Source organism: Oryzias latipes, chromosome 4 (assembly GCF_053564925.1).
Source record: "Oryzias latipes strain Hd-rR chromosome 4, Olatipes_Hd-rR_3.1".
Classification (NCBI taxonomy): domain Eukaryota; kingdom Metazoa; phylum Chordata; class Actinopteri; order Beloniformes; family Adrianichthyidae; genus Oryzias; species Oryzias latipes.
This window is the reverse complement of record NC_136240.1, coordinates 8,094,363-8,111,300: the sequence shown is the minus strand read 5'-3', so window position 1 is coordinate 8,111,300 and position 16,938 is coordinate 8,094,363. Positions and strand designations below refer to the sequence as shown.

The window sequence follows — 16,938 nt, the reverse complement described above, 5'->3', positions numbered from 1 at the left end:
TTTGCATTGTTGACAAAAAGTTGGATTTTGGTTTCATCTTCATCACTTTAAACGACACTTGTCATGGATATCTTTAGGAAATGGCTTTCTTCTTTACAGTCTTCCATTAAGGCCAGATTTGTGCAGTATACGACTGATTGTTGTCCTATGGTCAGACTCTTTCACCTTAGCTGTGGATCTCTGCAGTTCATCCAGAGTGATTATGGGTCTCTTGACTGCATCTCTGATCAGTCTTCTCCTTGTTTGAGCTGGAAGTTTAGACGGATGGCCGGTCTTTGTAGATTGCAGTGATCTGATACTCCTTCCATTTTAATATTATCGCTTGCACAGTGCTCCTTGGGATGTTTAAAGCTTGGTAAATCTTTTTGTATCCAAATCCGGCTTAAAACGTCTGCACAACAGTATCTCAGCCCTACCTGGGGTGTTCCTTGTTCTTCATGATGCTCTCTGTGCTTTAAACGGACCTCTGAGATGATCACAGAGCAGGTGCATTTATATGGAGACTTGATGACATACAGGTTGATTCTATTTATCCTCATTAGTCATTTAGGTCAACAATGGATCATTCAGGGATCCTCACAGAAACATCTGGGGAGAGTTTGCTGCACTGAAAGAAAAGGGGCTGAATCATTTTGCACGCCCAATATTTCAGTTTTTAATACGTTAAACAAGTTTGAAATATCCAATAAATTTCATTCCACTTCATGATTGTGTCCCACTTGTTGATTCTTCACAAAAGGTTACAGTTTTATATCTTTATGTTTAAAGCCTGAAATGTGGCAAAAGGTTGAAAAGTTCAAGCGGGCTGAATACTTTCACAAGGTCCTCGTAATTATCCCTCATAAAGACGTCCTGTGGACGCTGATACCTGACACTAACAGACATTAAAAAAAACATGTCACCTGGCGTAACGTTTTGCACCCTCAGGGGACAGACTCAACTTTGAAGGTGAAGTGAACAGACGTCTTTACTGCGTGACTTTGCACAGTGAGCAATGTTTTTACTTACAAATGAGATCATAGGACAGGAAAAGATCATTTGAAATGTGGATCAACAAATCAATAAAGATTAGTTGCTAAGGCAACATTATTGAAGCAGAATGTTTGATGTTCATTAAAAGAAAATCTGAGAGGATTTGATATACATGACCAGCAGGGGGCGCTATAAACTACAGCTCTTTGACCTTGTCTTGATAAACTTTAGTGACTTTAGGTAAAAAAAATTACTTGTAATAAAATTTACACTAAAGAAATGTCAGATCCCATGTTTGACCATCCTCTTATCTTAAGTGAATGGTGATGCTACTGCAGGTCTCCAGTCAGTTGGACCACAGTGCAGCATCTGCCCTTCATTTAAAAAGGTTTAGACATAGAGGATCTGAGTGGACAAACAAGGATGGAGGATATTTCCAAAACTGAGGTTTGTCAGGAGAACTAAAGAGTGTCCTGGTGGTATTATGGGGGTTTGAGCCCGAACAAATGTGAATGCGTGTGGTGCACAACAGCACACATTTATGATGCTTGGTCGATGTACATGAAGAGACAGCAAACACTCACCTTTCCTGTTTGCTGTGTTCATGTAGAAAAAAAGAGGAGAAAAGTCTAAACAGCATGAAGGAAAATATTCAACATTTCAAAGTTGCAGAAGTTAAAAGTTTGAAAATAACGTTCTTAGTGGAAAAGACATTTCCAATATTTCCTCAGTAAGAAGTTCTTTGAAAACATGTTGATGTTTTCAGGAGATAAAGACTTTCCGTCCATTTCTCAAGTTTTTTGGGACCTTTTTGTTCGGAACAATGACAGGAAATGGGTGATGAATGATGTCTATCTTACAGATGTTATTCATCTCAATCGTTTTCTTCTTTTGTTGTGTTTCTAACATCCATTTTACTCTAAAACAGATGTTCCAGGAATTTTGTGTTCACAGTGTGTATTTCTGCTGCCTCTTCTCTTGTTGCTGCAGTTAGCTAATTGTTTATTTTCCTACAGATGGTCCAGGATTTTCTTAGAAGCTAGGTTCAAACTGCCCTTGGCAACGCATATTTAAGCGACCACTTGAAATGAAGTTTGTGTAAATGAAGGTAAACGAGCATTTTGGGCTTCTGTGTTCAAAACCTTTCACGTTCACGCGTAGCTACGCAAATTTTTACAAAGTTTTTGGGCTTTACAAACAAAACGCGCAGCCGTTGAACACGCATTGAAGGTTATACTAGATTGAACTTTAACCAGTCAGGGCTTCCGATTTGGTAGAGACATATAGAGGGTTGTGTTCTGTTCTGTTGTATCAGTGCATTATATTGAAGAAGGAGCTGAGCCAAAAAGGTGAAGGTCTCAAATAACAGATCTTTGTAAAATTTACAGGTGGGAGGGGCCTACACTCACCTCTTGAAGAGTAAAATACCGATGACTATTATGATGATGACGATGACAGCGAGGACCGGACCCATCACCCACAGCATTTCTGGATCCTCCTGGGGGTGTCTGATCACCCCGCTGAAGTTCAGCGTGAAGGTCTCTGAGAACGGGCTGACCGCTAAAGTCCTCTGATCGAAAGAGACCGGAAGAAGGAAGAAGAAAAGGAAGGGTTGCCTTCACTTCATCACTGCCACTCAAAACTAGACAAGAAAGAAGTTACCAGATACAAAATCAAATTTTACTAAACGTTCAATTTCTTTCCAGACCTTTCACAAGATGTCAAGATCTACTATGAACTTCCAAGATCCTTCATTTAAAAACACTTCTGTAAATTTGAGGATGTTCTGGAAATGTTCAGGCTCTTTAAGGATATTCTATCAAGATCTTTTAGCATTTTCCAGAAAGTCTACATGATCTTCAAGGATCTGTCAGAATGTTTCAGAACCTTTAGCCTGCAAGCATTGACCTTTTGCTGCCTTCAAACAGCATATGAGTCTTTGGTGTCAGCTCACAGATCTCATGCTGCGTTCCCAGACAAACTTACATACTGGTGACCCATTAGCTCAGCCAAAACAAAGCAGCGGTACTCTTGCTGGTCCTGCAGGCGTTTGTTGGAGTAGCCATTATATTTCTTCTCATCTCCAAGGATGAAAATCTCTGGCAGAGTGTCGAGCTTAGCAGCGATGAAAGGTTGTAGGAGGACGTGGCCTTGCAGTTCTCCATCAGGACCAACATCCAGGAGCTAAGCCGAAATAATGCATAAAACACTGTTGGTATCAGTTAAGCTTCTCTAGGACAAATAGTTGCAATTAAACGGAAAAGGTTGGGTCTAAAGACTCTAAAGTCTGTCTTCTAGAAAAAGAAGGATCGTCTTGCCACCCCATCCTTACTCTGGGGTGCTGCAGTAACTCTGTTGCATCAATGAAAAGTTTACGTTTAGTTTCTTTTACTAAAAAACATAAAAATCAAATTTTTTATTTGCATCCAATTAATGTTCTTTTGACTTTGAAATAAACATGTTTCAAGATTTCTTTAAAAACATCAACGTATGAACAACATAGTTATTAAAGTGAGCCCGAACATGAAGAGTTTTACTGTGGTAATTGTTTGTTCACCTTCTTAACCTTTACAAAATGAAGATAAATATCTCAATAGACTTCATTTTTTGGCACTTCTTATGAAATATGAGACCATTAAATTAACAGACACATAATGTGGTGATGGGGTGCTGGCTTCATCTCATAAGAAACTATCTTGTCTCTAATGTAATTTCTGTGTGGTTAAACAATAACATATCTTAATTGGGGCAGCAGTTTCTCTTGTTGTCCCTCACTCTCTCTCTCTCTCTCTCTGTCGGCTCTGAGTCTGAGTTGCGCCGCTAAGACAGAAGAAGCAGCTCAGAAACACCATTTTAAAGGAAAATTGGCACAATAAAAGAATATTGTGGGGATTTTGTAGCATTTTTTTTCACGTATCCCTAACAGGAGTTAATATTTGTTAATATATGTAAATATCCAAAAAAGAGGGCACTTTTTATTATGAGGCAAAAATTGCAGGCACTCAAGCACCCCTATAGGGCCCCATGAGTGCTGTGCCTGTGCAGCAGTAGGGATACGGTCAGTTGAAAGAATAACCACAGTCGATCAGGAGATGGACTCAAGGAGCTGTTTTAGTAACAGACTTTTGACCAATGGTCCCTAATTGCAATACTCTGATTATGTAACAAATATATCTTTGAGATCTGATTTCTGTTCTGGGCTGCACTGGGATGAAGTGGTTAGCCCCCTCCCTCACAGTAAAGAGGCCCAAATCAACACGCACAAATCTGCATGGTGTTTGGATGTCCTCCTTGTGTACGTGTGGGTTTTTCTCAGAGCACTTCGACTTCCTCCCACAGTCCAAAAAACATGCTTTACAAGTTAGTTAATGCTTCAAAGTTATCTCTAGGTGTGTGTTGTTGTATTCTTCTTAATGGCCCTGTAATGGAAAAGCAAACTGTGAAGGGTGAATTCAACCTTCATCCAACAGTAGCTGGGATAGGCTCCAGCATCATGTGACCCCAGAGAGATGGAACTGACTTGAAAAATGGATGCATGGATTTCAGGAAAGCACAGGCCATTTGGGTAAATGAATCCTTTTCGTAAAATTCTGTAACATTTCACTTGAAGGTTAATGGAGATTTATGGACGTTAATGATAGAAACACTGACCCAATGCATGTCCATGTCTTCAGGGTTTTTTTGTAGGGAACCTGTAGTATCTGGGACGACCACCACATAGAACCACCTGCGAGAAAACATCCAGTTTTATTTTTAAAAGTCCTCACATTCGTCAGCTTTGATGATTACAATTTCTTGCATTAGGTTTTATAAACCTTTGAACATGTAACCTAACTAGCATCTGTATTTTCAACTAAAAACAAACTGTCTTCTTGGAAAAAGATTCTATAAAAAAAAAAAAAATAAACTCCTATTTTTGTTTCAAATTTAAAAAATGGAACAAAAAATATTCAAAAAGTCCAAATTTAGGGAAAATGCAGCTCTGTAGGGTGATCCAGTTCATACTGGGACTGGTGCCAAACTAAAATAGTTAATGTAGAATGGAGTCTGGGAATGGGCTGAGCGGTGGCACAGTGGGTAGCTTTCCCCTCACTGTGACAAGGCCATGGCTCAAATCCCATCTGGGACCTTTCTGTGTGGAGTTTGCATGTTCTCCTCAAGTATGGGTGGGTTTTCTCACTGTGTTTTTTTTCTGGTTTCTGCTCAGCCTGACAGACCTGGCAGCAGCATCTGCAGCAGCAACCTGGGGCAAAGCAATGGCCACTTGACCATCCTCCTCCACGTCTGATGGGTACAGCGCTGGTTTGAAATTCAGCAAATCTGGAGCGGTGCGGATGGAAACCTGCTGCTGGATGGCGCCAGCACCATTCCCTCGGCTCATGAGAACGAAGGAGTATTCTGTGTCAGGCTGCAGCTGGGTGATTAGCTTCTTCTTCAGGCCACCTTCAACCTCCACGCTCTTCTGGTTGTACAGAATCTAAAGAGGACAGCAGACTTCCTGTGGTCAAAGGAGAAGCCAAGACTCTTCACAACAGTTCAAAGCTTTTCCTTGGAAGATGCTGACACCTTTCTGAAAGTGAGTAATTTAACAGTGTACTGTACACAATAGGAAAACAAGCATAAAAAATTGGAAGAAGCTACAGACTTAAACTGCAGCCCATCTGGGTCCCACCCCTGTGCCTATGGGACCTAGAGATGATGTTTTGCAATAAAAGCAACTCTGCTTTCTGTACCAAAACACCTGATTCACCCAATGAGCAATGTTTCCGTACATTGAGTTCTTTTTTTCAGCTGGAAGTGCTCCTCTTGCTGACAAATGTGCAAAAACTGTGAACAATCTTGACATCTGTGAGCGTTTCTGCTGTGATGCTTCAGATTTCACTCAGCTCCGTAGTTCTCACAAAAAGACAAACCTCTGAAAATACAAACACTGTTTATAAAAATGAAGGCAGAGCACCCCGCGATTAAAAGTCATTTTTCAAAAGTGTGATCGCTGGCAGTAATCAGACTACTACATACACATGAATAGATTTATAGGTTTTTTTTTTTGTAGAGACTTTGGTCTGAGACTCTTTCTGTTTCATTTTTGATGTTTTAAAGATTCAATCTCCTTTTGTAAAATGAATCATATCACATCTTTTTAAGAAATTAGATTTCTTCACATCTGGAGAAACAAAGACTAATAGAAAATTTACATGCTTTTCTATTTTTTTATTTTTTTATTTTTACAAGCAATGTTTTGGAAATTATTTTGAATGACCCGGACTGAATTGGTTTTTAGTGTTTACTCATTTATCTAAGTGCCTTGATTTTATCTTGGTTATGAATTTGAGCTTTATGAACAAAACGAATCAAATCGTTTTATTTTCCCAGTCTTTTGTTCTGAAGGAGACTTCTCAGGTAACAACTTGAAGCTCTGAAGATGTGTTTTTGCACTCCAGCTGGTCTACCTGATCTCACCTTGAGTGGAACTTGAGGCTCGTATGAGTCCGGCAAATCCCAGGTCAACAGCACTGAAGTCTTCATCACAGCCTGCACTCCAAAGTTCTTGGCAAACACTGAAGGAGAAACCTGAGGTGGCTTAGTTTCTGTTGACTGGCCAAATGAATGACATGACTACATGAGAGGAGAACATTGGTAGTAAAGTCATTTTGGACCTTTTTGTATATCTCAAGTGTTTCGTTTCTTTTTACAGCGTCATTAAGCCTTAAGGGAAGCTGGAGAAGGAAACCAGCCCCTAACCATGTGCTCATCTGCAGCACAGGAGCTCCACTGAACCCCCAGCCTTCAGGATACCTTTACATTTAATCAATTGTTGCTTTGAGTGTCAGGCAATGCAGGCATTCCTGAACATTTGTGAGAAGTTTTTTTTTTAGCATAAAGCTGTAAAACAATAACAAAATAAAACCTAACAGTTGATAGTTCTTCTGCTTAGTAAAACCTGCCAAAAATAATGTGTCTCTAGTTTTTTAACATTTGGCTGACTATAAAAATCTCTAAATCAGGGATGTGCAAACCTTCTGACTGTGGAGTGTTTTAGTAATCCACCTCATAAGAGAAAGAAATAACATCTGAACGAAAACATGCTTTAATTTTGTTTGAAAATTGAAATATATATTTTAAAGCAGAACATTTTGAAGTTTTTATTTAAAAATTGAGGCCTTTGTTCATATTTTAGTGTCAGTAACACCGATGGGTTGATGTCGCTATGGGCAAAACACAAATTAGGGAAATGCTGCGTACATGTGGCGGGGAAGAGATTGTGGTGAAATTACTCTGAAAACACACATGGATGTTAAAAAAAACAGGAAATCTTGAAGCATGACATAAACTTTCTGCACGTAAACAAAGGTCATTTTGTTTGCAGTATACACCGTCTATGGGGCGGCACCAGAATTACAGGAAAAAAAACATTATCAATAAAATTTATTCCAGTTTTGGTGGACCAGATTAAATAATGTAACGGGCCCCATACGGGCCCCTGGGTTGTGGCTTGCCCACCCCTGCTCTAAACATTTACCAACACTGTATTAAAGACAAAATAACCACATGAACCAAAAGAAAAATCAATTTAAAGATTAAACTTAATGTCCCGTTGTTTACAGATTGAGTGTTTGGCTATTTTTTTCATTGTATGATCAATCTCTGAACCAGAGAGACCAAAAGGAAAATAAAGATCTAAATGTGACTAAAGCGACCAAATTCCTGACTGAAGTTCACAAAATTACAAATATTCTGGTTTATTTGCCTCTGTGGTAAATAATTTGCTATAGATGTCATTGGGCACTCTTTTTTTATCTCTTTGGAAAAGCTGCACATGGTTTTGTAGCTCCTGCCCTCATAAGGGAAGATCGGAGCTATTATTTCTGATAAAGCCCCCACTTGGATCAAATTAACAGAAGGCAGGAAAATTATTTTAGTAAATATTTACTGAGTCTATCCTAATGTAAATCTTAGTTTTTAAGTTCTGCTTCATGTTTTGATTAAAGACGATAATTTCGTTTGTTAAATGTCACCTTGTCTTTTAAAGTGGTTGTGGAGGCAGTGACACCTCTCCAGGGGAGGCCTGAGGGGCTCACTTTTGTGCCGCAGCCTATTGGCTACGTGGTAGAGTGTCCGGCTAAAACAATAGAATTGTGGTTTGAACCTGGAGTTTGCTCACAGCAACACCTCCCTGCATCACACTCGTCAGGGTTAGACAGGACTGCATCAAATGGTGCAATAATGCTGCTAAGTTAGCTGAAAATAGAGTAAATGAACCCCAATATGACAAAGATGTGCACTGGATAAGGTTCTTACCTGGCATTGAGGTGGGCGTGGTTCGGATCTGGATGCTGGGGCTGATGGGTCCTCCTCCTTTGCTGGTGAAGGCTTGGACCCTGATGTCATATGTAGTTTCTGGCTGCAGACCCTGAAGCGTCATCTGCGTTTCCGGGGTGCTGTTGGAGCTGTTGTGCGGACTGTTGATATCTCGGTACACGATCATGTACCTGACGATCCTGCCGTTCCTTTCTGCTGGAGGCGGAGGTTCCCAAGCCAGTCTGGTGGACGTGGAGCCCAGGCCCACCACGCCCAGGTTCTGAGGGTAGCTGCTGGGGACGTCCTCAGGGGTACTGATCTCCTTGACATGCTCCTCACCGACACCTGCTTGGTTTTTTGCAGACAGCTTGAAGGTGTAGGTGGCCCCCTTGTGGAGGCCGGTGACAGCAAAGTGATCATCTGTCTTCCTGAAATCTTTGACAGAGAAAGCGTCTTCATCAGCTCTTCGGTACTGCAGCTGAAAGCCCACAAGCTCCCCAACCATTTCTTTGGGGGGCTGCCACTGAATCAGAGCCATGTTCCCCATCATGGTGCTGATCATCATGGTAGGCTTCCCCGGCACTGCACACAAACGAAAGACCGTCATTCCTGAAGGACTCAGAAATCCATCGTGTCTGCGGCCCGGTGCTCACCTGCTCCTGAGGTGGTCACCTGCCTGACCTTGCTAGGAGCTCCATCACCTTTGGAGGAGTAGGCCGCCACAGTCACTGAGTATGTTGTCTCAGGAAGCAGGCCGGTTATGACAGCCTCCTGAACGAAAGACAGGTGAAGGATAGATCTAAAGTCAGGAAGTCAGGAAGAGATGGATGGGACACATGACAACCTCAGCTTCCTCTACTGAGTCACTGCACGACCACAAGGTCTCCAGAAAAAGTTCTGAATATTTCTGGAAGAAGACACCACAGTCTTTACTGCAGAGAGTCTGAGAGTTCCTCCACGGAATAATCTTTAAAGGTCAGAAGGTGCAGAAGTTTTAAACCCAACATAAGAGTTCCAGATGTTTGCCTTCTCCATTTAATCAGGAGAAGTTTCTTAGAAACTTTAAAGTTCAGAACCTGCCCTAACAGTCACCTATTACAGAATGATCATATGTACTGCCGCCCCACTGTGCCCCGTGTGACCCCCCCCCCCCAAGCTTTTATTCACCTGCAGAAACCACTTGAAGGAACCATACCTGAGCTCCATCAACCGGCACGTCCAGTAGAATCTGCTGGCCATGCGGCTGCCCGTTCTCCAGCCGAAAGCCGATTAGATGGTACCCCATGACCTGCCCCTGGTGTTTCACTGACAGGGGGGGCAACCAGCTCACCCTGATGGAACTGGAGTTCAAGGCTTCTGCCTTCACCCTCCTGGGAGGAGCTCCAGTCACTGAAAGGGAACCAGACCGCACAACATTAATCTGAAACCATGGGTTCATCTTCATCAACAGATAGAACTTCTTCATGGCAGCGTGTTGTGGAAGTTATCCTTTAATCTGTCGCTCCAGCAGGTTTCCGCTCCATTGATTTTAAGAATTAGAACAGAGATCAAGATGAAAAGTATCATTTAAATGGTTGTTTACAACTAAAACGGTTGAGCTGATGTTTCCAACTTGCTTACTCGACTGAGCGGTTCTGGCTTCAATGGTTTCGGTGAAAACTCCCAAACCCATTTCAGACCGAGCTGCCAGGGAAAAGCCGTACAACGTGTCCGGCTTCAGGCCATCCACGCCGTAGGAGCCCGCAGCATCCAGAGAGACACGGTGCTGAGGAGAAAACAAAACCGGATTTGATGATGACTCTTTCAACTGCTCCACGACAGTTTCAAGAGAAAAGGGAAGCAAAGTCAGGAAAAACTGAGTGAGGTTTGCTTCAGAATTCTTTGATCTATCTTACAGACACGCGTGACAAAGCAGCCTAATGCCAGATGCCTCCAAAGTTCCTGTGCTGACAACGAATGCTTCAAAGACAGATGTTTACCTTATTTTCAGGAGTATTGGCTTCCCAGTAATGAAGTTCATATCCAACTACAGGATCTTGGACAGGCCAAAGCCATGACAGCCAGATCCGTGTGTCCAGCTCGGTCTCAGCTTCAAACCCTTCTGGTTGAGCTGGAACTGAGCGCAGAAACAGGAGGAGATCAGGGTGAAAACCCAAACCAGGGTTGCTCATGTGTGTTTAGCTTGACATGCTGTTCCACAGTTTTCTAGACTAGAGAAGGAGATCTTTACACTTCATTAAAACATCAAACATGTAACCACTCTTATTGACAGTTATGTAAAAGCAGGAAAAACTGGAATTTTGTTTCCTTGTGCGGTTGCTGTGCTGGACTTATGTTCTCACCTCCCGCCTGAGCTTTGAGTCGCAGAACCTCAGACGGAGGTCCGTCCCCCACAGAGGTGAAAGCCAGCACCCTCAGGCTGTAGGTGAGGCCTGTTTTCAGTCCTGAGATGGTGGTGAACTGGCTATTGTCAGTGTTGTGTATCTGCCAGGTGCTGAGTGGGTCACTGGGCTCTGAAGTGTAGTAAACGCGGTAGCCCTGTATCTGGCCGTTGGGCTCCTCTGGGGGGTCCCACCTCACCAGCATAGTAGTGGGGCTCAGCACACGGGCTTGCACATAGAGAGGTGGGGAAGATGGAGCCTGCTCGCTTGTACGGGTGTGTACAGTGCTGCTCGGAGGCCCCCGCCCGATGTTGTTTACTGCCATGACGCGGAACTCATATTCAGAGAATGGGCTGAGTCCGCCAATGCTGTACCGAGTCGTGGCTACGCCGTTTACTTCCTGAAAACCATTCTCAGATAGTTTGGACCGGTACTGGATCACATAGTAGGGCACTGGGTCAGGGTTCCCAGAGTCCCAAGTCAGAGTGACGCTGGTGGCAGTCGTTTCCGTGACGATGAGGGAGGTAGGCATCCTAGGAAGAGCTGTTAGGAAATTGAGCAAAGTAGTAATTTAGATAAAAACAGATAAAGTCATAAGGAGAAAGATGAGTTTATGCCTTTGATGTTTTGAGGTGAATCAAGAAGATTTCAGATCCTTTGCTGCACCATTTGTTTTAAACAACACAATCTAATGAGATTTCAGAGTGGCCTAACTGTCACAGACAAAAACTGGGGGGTGGGGGGTGGGCTTTTCTGCTGTGTTTTAACCTCATCTTAATCCACAGCAATTTTGTCAATATTTTTAAAGCATATTTAACATAATCCAATGTTTTGCTATTTTTATTTCACTGCTGTTATTTAATGTTTTTTATTGATCTCATACTTGGTTTTAGTGGATTCATGTAACTGTCAAGCACTTTGTTACAATTGTAACAAAATTGGTTACAAATAAAGTTGGATTGATTTGATTCTCTTTCCAGTGGTGGTGGTCAAAATATCTACTGGCTGCAGTTTCACTTTACCATGAAGTAAAATCATCAAAACCATTTATTTGTTATTGTGATGTTACCATGTGAGCTCAAAAACCTTGTGTGTAAAGACCGGGGGGGGGGGGGGGGGGGGGGGGGGGGTTTAGTGGGAAGGGCTATCGCTCACAGCTACATGAAAATGAAGCTGAGACTGTGATTTCTTTTCAACATTTCTGTACGTGCCCAACACCCCCTGACCTTTGACGAAGACCTGGGCCGTGGTCTCAATCGTGCCCAGGGACGACGTGGCCACACATGTGTAGTTGGCTGATTGGTGGATGTTGGTGAGCTCCAGGACGTTGCGGCCGACGGGCATCTTGTCCTCCTGCGTCAGCTCCGCCTCTCCACTCACCCACCTGACGTAAGGCATTGGAGCACCGACCGCCACACAGGTCAGGTTGATGCTGCCGCCTGGCTTTACTTCCTGGCTGATGGGGGGAATGGAGAAACGAGGAGGCACACGCCTGACTGCAGAGACAAAGAGAGCCTTCATGAATGACCCCTAACTGAAGCTTTCTAGAATTCTGCAATGCTGCAATGTAATTTTAGCTTCTGGAAGGAATGACAGCGTGATGGTGCACGTGGCTGGCGAGGGCACCACACATGGAACTCACCTGATAGGTAGAAATGCTTTTCTATGATGCATCTTTCTCAGGAACCCAAACATTCGGCCCATCCATTAAACTGTTACCCTTTTAGCTGAAGAACCATTTTGCCATTTTTAATCAAGTTTTACACAACTCAGATGTTCTTTCCCTCACAGCTGTGACTAAAGGAAAACGGATGCTAACGTTAGCATCTACTATGTTGCATTTCCTACAAATGGACCTCAACTTTCACTGCTTCATATGGCGTTTCATCGCTGCCATAAAGTGAAAGGGCGTAAAGACGACTGAGCGGGCGTATTCAGGAACTGAGTGAGGAACCTTACAACCGCGCAGGCGCATTTCTTACCGAGCGACCTCGCATTTTACAACTGCACACCGGCAATCCTAACTGAGCAGTGATCCTGCGCGCCCACTTCCCCTTTGCGCCCACACCAGGATTTGCGCTCAGTGTTAAGGGGGTGGTTTTGTCACTTGGGGGACGGTATGCAGGGGTGTGTTTGTCAGTTGGGGGCAGTAACCGTTCTGGTTGATCTGATTGGCCAAAATTTGCTGGTCAAATGTGGCGAGGCAGCGGGCGGGACTTTCGTTTTTCAGAGCGGGGGGGGGGGGGGGGGGGGGCTAACAGGTGGCTCTTGAGTTGCATGTGTGTTCTTTAACGCTTTAGCCCACGGTGTTCACAATGTACAAGCAGGCAGGGGTTTCCTCTTCTTTTCCTACTTCTTTTATTAGCCCATGCAAACCACCTATAGTTGGAAGAGGCTTGGTGCAAAATGCCGAAGCGGTGGAAATCTTGCGATTTGGGCACCAAATAGAGACAGTTTGGCTCATTGCTTGCATCTTTCCAATGGCAAATATACACTGAACAAAAATATAAACGCAACACTGTTGTTATTGCTCCCATTTTTTAATGGTATGAACTCAAAGATGTGAAACATTTTGCTGTGGCCTTTTCTTGTGGCCAGTCTAAGGCACACCTGTGCAATAATCATGCTGTCTAATCAGCATCTTGATATGGCACACCTGTGAGGTGGGATGGATTGTCTTGGCAAAGGAGAAGTGCTCACTATCACAGATTTAGACAGATTTGTGAACAATATTTCAGAGAACTGGTTATTTTGTGTATGTGGAAAATGTTTCACATCTTTGAGTTCATACCATAAAAAATGGGAGCAATAACAAAAGTGTTGCGTTTATATTTTTGGTCAGTGTAGATTACCATCATGTCAGGAGAGGAGCCTTTGTTTATTTTTATTTGAAAAACAAACGCAGATGTGGTCAGGCTTGTCGCTGTGTTTGGGTTTCACAAAATAAACCAGCAACGTTCTGAGTCACTATTAAATCCAAGTCCCTGATTGGTCAAAGTTCAGCCTGGTTTAACTGTAAACCCGTGTTTTGTACATACAGCCTGAAAACAGCTATAGAAATTTGTGTCAATGCACGTAAACGTGAGTTATGAATACAGAAGCCCAAAACGTGCATTTACATAGACCTTTCATTGGAAGTGGCTGCTTGAACGGGCATTGGCGAGTGCGGTGTGCGCACAACTTTACATTCTGGATCTGCTGCTGAGGCTAAATGCATGAAAGATCTGTACTCAGTTGGATTGTTGCCTCTGATGGGACCAGTCAAATCAGGACACTGAAGATTGATTGGAATAGTATGATGTGTCTTGGAGGTTTCACGTACCTCATTTCTGTGGAGACAGAACCAAAACATATCTCCACAGGAGTTAGAAGACAAAACGAAGCTAAGTTGCTGAAAGCCATTTGAAGGCAGTTGAATGAGATCTTTTTAAAGAAGAGGGTGAAGACAGTCGTGTTTTCTTAGAGGTTGTCCTTCTACTGGCTCCTGAATCCAAACAAGCTGAGCCACTGCTGTATTTTACTCATGTTTGAACACGTTTCTCCAAAAACATGCATGTTAGTTTTCTCAAGGACTGTGAATGAGCCAACAATGTGATCCGGTTTTAGCTGTGAATGATGTGAAACAATGTGTTTTGTGGCCTTCGTTAACCTGAATCTCTGCGGTAAGTGGAATCATAGATGTTAGGAAATGAGGTTCATGCCTTGCCTTGGGTGTTGGGGAATTGTTTAGGCATTACAAGTGGAGTTTCCTTTGCAGGTGTTACAGACACAGAATGTCAGGGCCCGAAGGATGAAGCAACAATGGAGGAATGCTGTAAAAACTTAAAACCAGTTTTTTATCAAAGCAGAAAAAGTCTAAAGAGATTTATTACAGTTACTGCAACTTAAACTGTTAGGACATTTACCCTTTACCAGGTTTTCTAAATATCCTCGTAGTTTTTTTCTATTAGCTCAGAAATCACAGGATGGAGGAAAAATTTGCAGTTTCTCAGTTTACCACTTCTGTACGACGAAGTTGAAGTTTGCGGCTTGACCAGGAGGAAGGCAATGGGATGGATGAAGGAGTGTTAGTTCATCAGCAGACAGACAAGACAAAGGATGTCAGAGAACTCTGCACAACAGCGCCACCTTCATGCAGGAGGGGATACTGCTGAATTTTGCAAAAAGAGAACCAATTCAAAACATCAGATGTGGGAAAATATCTGAACATGCTTCATTTTGAATAAAACGTCTTGAAATAGTTGACATCATCAGAGAATCAAGGTTTTAGAGGATTTTATTTTTATTTTTTTACTGCTATGAATAACTTAAGCTTACTATATCAACAACAATGCTTCTTCATCTGTCAAAAGGTCCGTCAATCTGTCAATACCATAAGCAAATCCCAGTTTTCCAGGGTAAACTGTCTGTTTTCCTGCTAAGTGCCACACATATCTCAGCTGCTGCCACATATCCCTCTGATCCTGATCTGGGCCTGACTTCCTCTGATGGTTTGACGAATGTGAAAGTTCACCTGAACTCAGGGTGGGATCTGCATTTGCTTCATGAGCTGCAGAACAGAGTTGTTTGATAAAAGATTTTAATCTGCAGCAATGTTGTTCAAAACATAAAAATGTTCTTCCTGAACTGTTTTTGTACAACTAAAGTCAGAAAGCTGCTCTTTTGACAAAATCTGCAGCAGTAGCTCACATGCAATCGAACATGCAAGGGGGGCAGCAGGGTCTTAAGAGAGGCTGGGACGGGCCTGAGGCGACCAGCGAGATGCCGGCGCAGCACGGCGCCTGTCCACCAGCCGTGCATTTAAGAAGTGAAAGAGTGAATTGAACCAACCTTCCCGTTGATCTGAGTGGTGACATGTGGAGTGATTTTTGGTGAATGGATGAAATGATGATGGGGGGATTCAAGAAAGAGCAAAACAAAAATTTAACAAGAGGTGTAAAATAAGAAGCGGGAGGAAGAAGACAAGGAGAAGCAGAGAGAGTAAAACAGGCCCAAAATCTGTGCTCATGACGGAAGAAACAAGACAAACACTCAGCTCCTCACTGACGTCTGCAGCAGAAACTTTATTTACAACAAACAGGAAAAGATGAAACTTTGAAACATTCACACAGGACGGCATGGTGACTCCAGTTCAGCCTCACAGTCAAACACAAACACCTGGAACAATGTCAAAAACCATCAGAAATGAAGAAACTCCTTCACTTAGAAAAAAGACAGTTCATTTTTTTTTTCAACTTTGAAATGCAGAAAACACACAGAACCAGCAAAAACACCTTCAACCAAACCGAGTCCTAACCTAAACACCTGAAACACCGATAGACACACTAATAGATCTACAGGAGCAGGATGATCTCAGTTGTGCTGGGCGGCAGAGGAAGCTTACCTCGCACATACAGGTTAGCGGGGGCGGAGTACCGAGTCCCAGCTCTGTTGACAGCCACGCACTCGTATTTGCCCTGATCCGCCTCCTCGCTGTTTTCTATCTGCAGCGCTCCTGAGGACGAATGTAGTACACTTTATTTATGCAGTATGAAAATAAAACACAAACAAAAATGAGAAAAACACTGACAACGAGGACAAAAACAACAATTCTAACAACAATTAGAACAGCGCTCATAAAGGTGAGGAAAACAACAATAACACTGACAATAATAGAAAAACAACACATACAACAATTAGACAAACAGCTATGAGAAAAACAGTAAGACTTACATCAACAAAAACAATTAAACACTGAGAACAATGAGAAAAAGAAAAACAATGAAAAGAATAACAAAAAACACTGATAAAAATAAGAAAAAACACTGATAACAGTGAGAAAAAACACTTATAACAGTGAGAAAAAACCACTAACAATATGAGATCAAACAAACACTATTGATGAAAAAACCAAAACATTGACAACAATATAAAAAAATTTTAGAAAAATTGAAACAGTGACAATCTTAATAAGAACAATAAGGAGAAAAATAGCTACACCACTGATACCAGTGAGTGGGCCAACAACCGGACTAACAACACAGAGAAATAAACATTGACAATGACAACCATAAAAAAGCAACAACAACAAAAACAAACACTGACAGCAATAAGAAAAAACAACAAGAATGAGAAAAATTATAAAAACAACTATACTGACTACAACATATATAGTAAAAATATTTATTTCTAAGACAGCGATACAAAGATATAATAGAAACATCTACAGTCATGAATACAACAGTAAAAACACAAATTAAAAATAATAAAAAGGATGACAATGACAATGCAGCCTGACATGTATTCA

At 42.2% G+C, this 16,938-nt stretch overlaps 1 protein-coding gene across 9 annotated transcripts in view; it reads right to left on the bottom strand.

Moving 5' to 3' along the window:
• Positions 1-16,938, bottom strand: part of ptprfa (protein tyrosine phosphatase receptor type Fa) — a 51,769-nt gene that overhangs the window by 16,504 nt on the left and 18,327 nt on the right. For 5 of the 9 annotated variants that reach the window (XM_020702199.3, XM_020702202.3, XM_078946504.1 and 2 more), the window contains 15 exons: positions 16,036-16,146; positions 15,483-15,494; positions 11,879-12,148; positions 10,614-11,195; positions 10,251-10,387; positions 9,892-10,036; positions 9,467-9,660; positions 8,925-9,042; positions 8,272-8,853; positions 6,433-6,530; positions 5,190-5,449; positions 4,624-4,699; positions 2,959-3,156; positions 2,382-2,542; positions 1,557-1,568 (listed from right to left, as the gene is read on the bottom strand). In XM_020702199.3, the coding sequence (XP_020557858.1) occupies positions 1,557-1,568; positions 2,382-2,542; positions 2,959-3,156; positions 4,624-4,699; positions 5,190-5,449; positions 6,433-6,530; positions 8,272-8,853; positions 8,925-9,042; positions 9,467-9,660; positions 9,892-10,036; positions 10,251-10,387; positions 10,614-11,195; positions 11,879-12,148; positions 15,483-15,494; positions 16,036-16,146 (2,956 nt within the window). The remainder of the gene's footprint in view (positions 1-1,556; positions 1,569-2,381; positions 2,543-2,958; positions 3,157-4,623; positions 4,700-5,189; positions 5,450-6,432; positions 6,531-8,271; positions 8,854-8,924; positions 9,043-9,466; positions 9,661-9,891; positions 10,037-10,250; positions 10,388-10,613; positions 11,196-11,878; positions 12,149-15,482; positions 15,495-16,035; positions 16,147-16,938) is intronic. The other 4 variants (XM_020702200.3, XM_020702203.3, XM_020702201.3 and 1 more) reach the window with 3 other exon arrangements.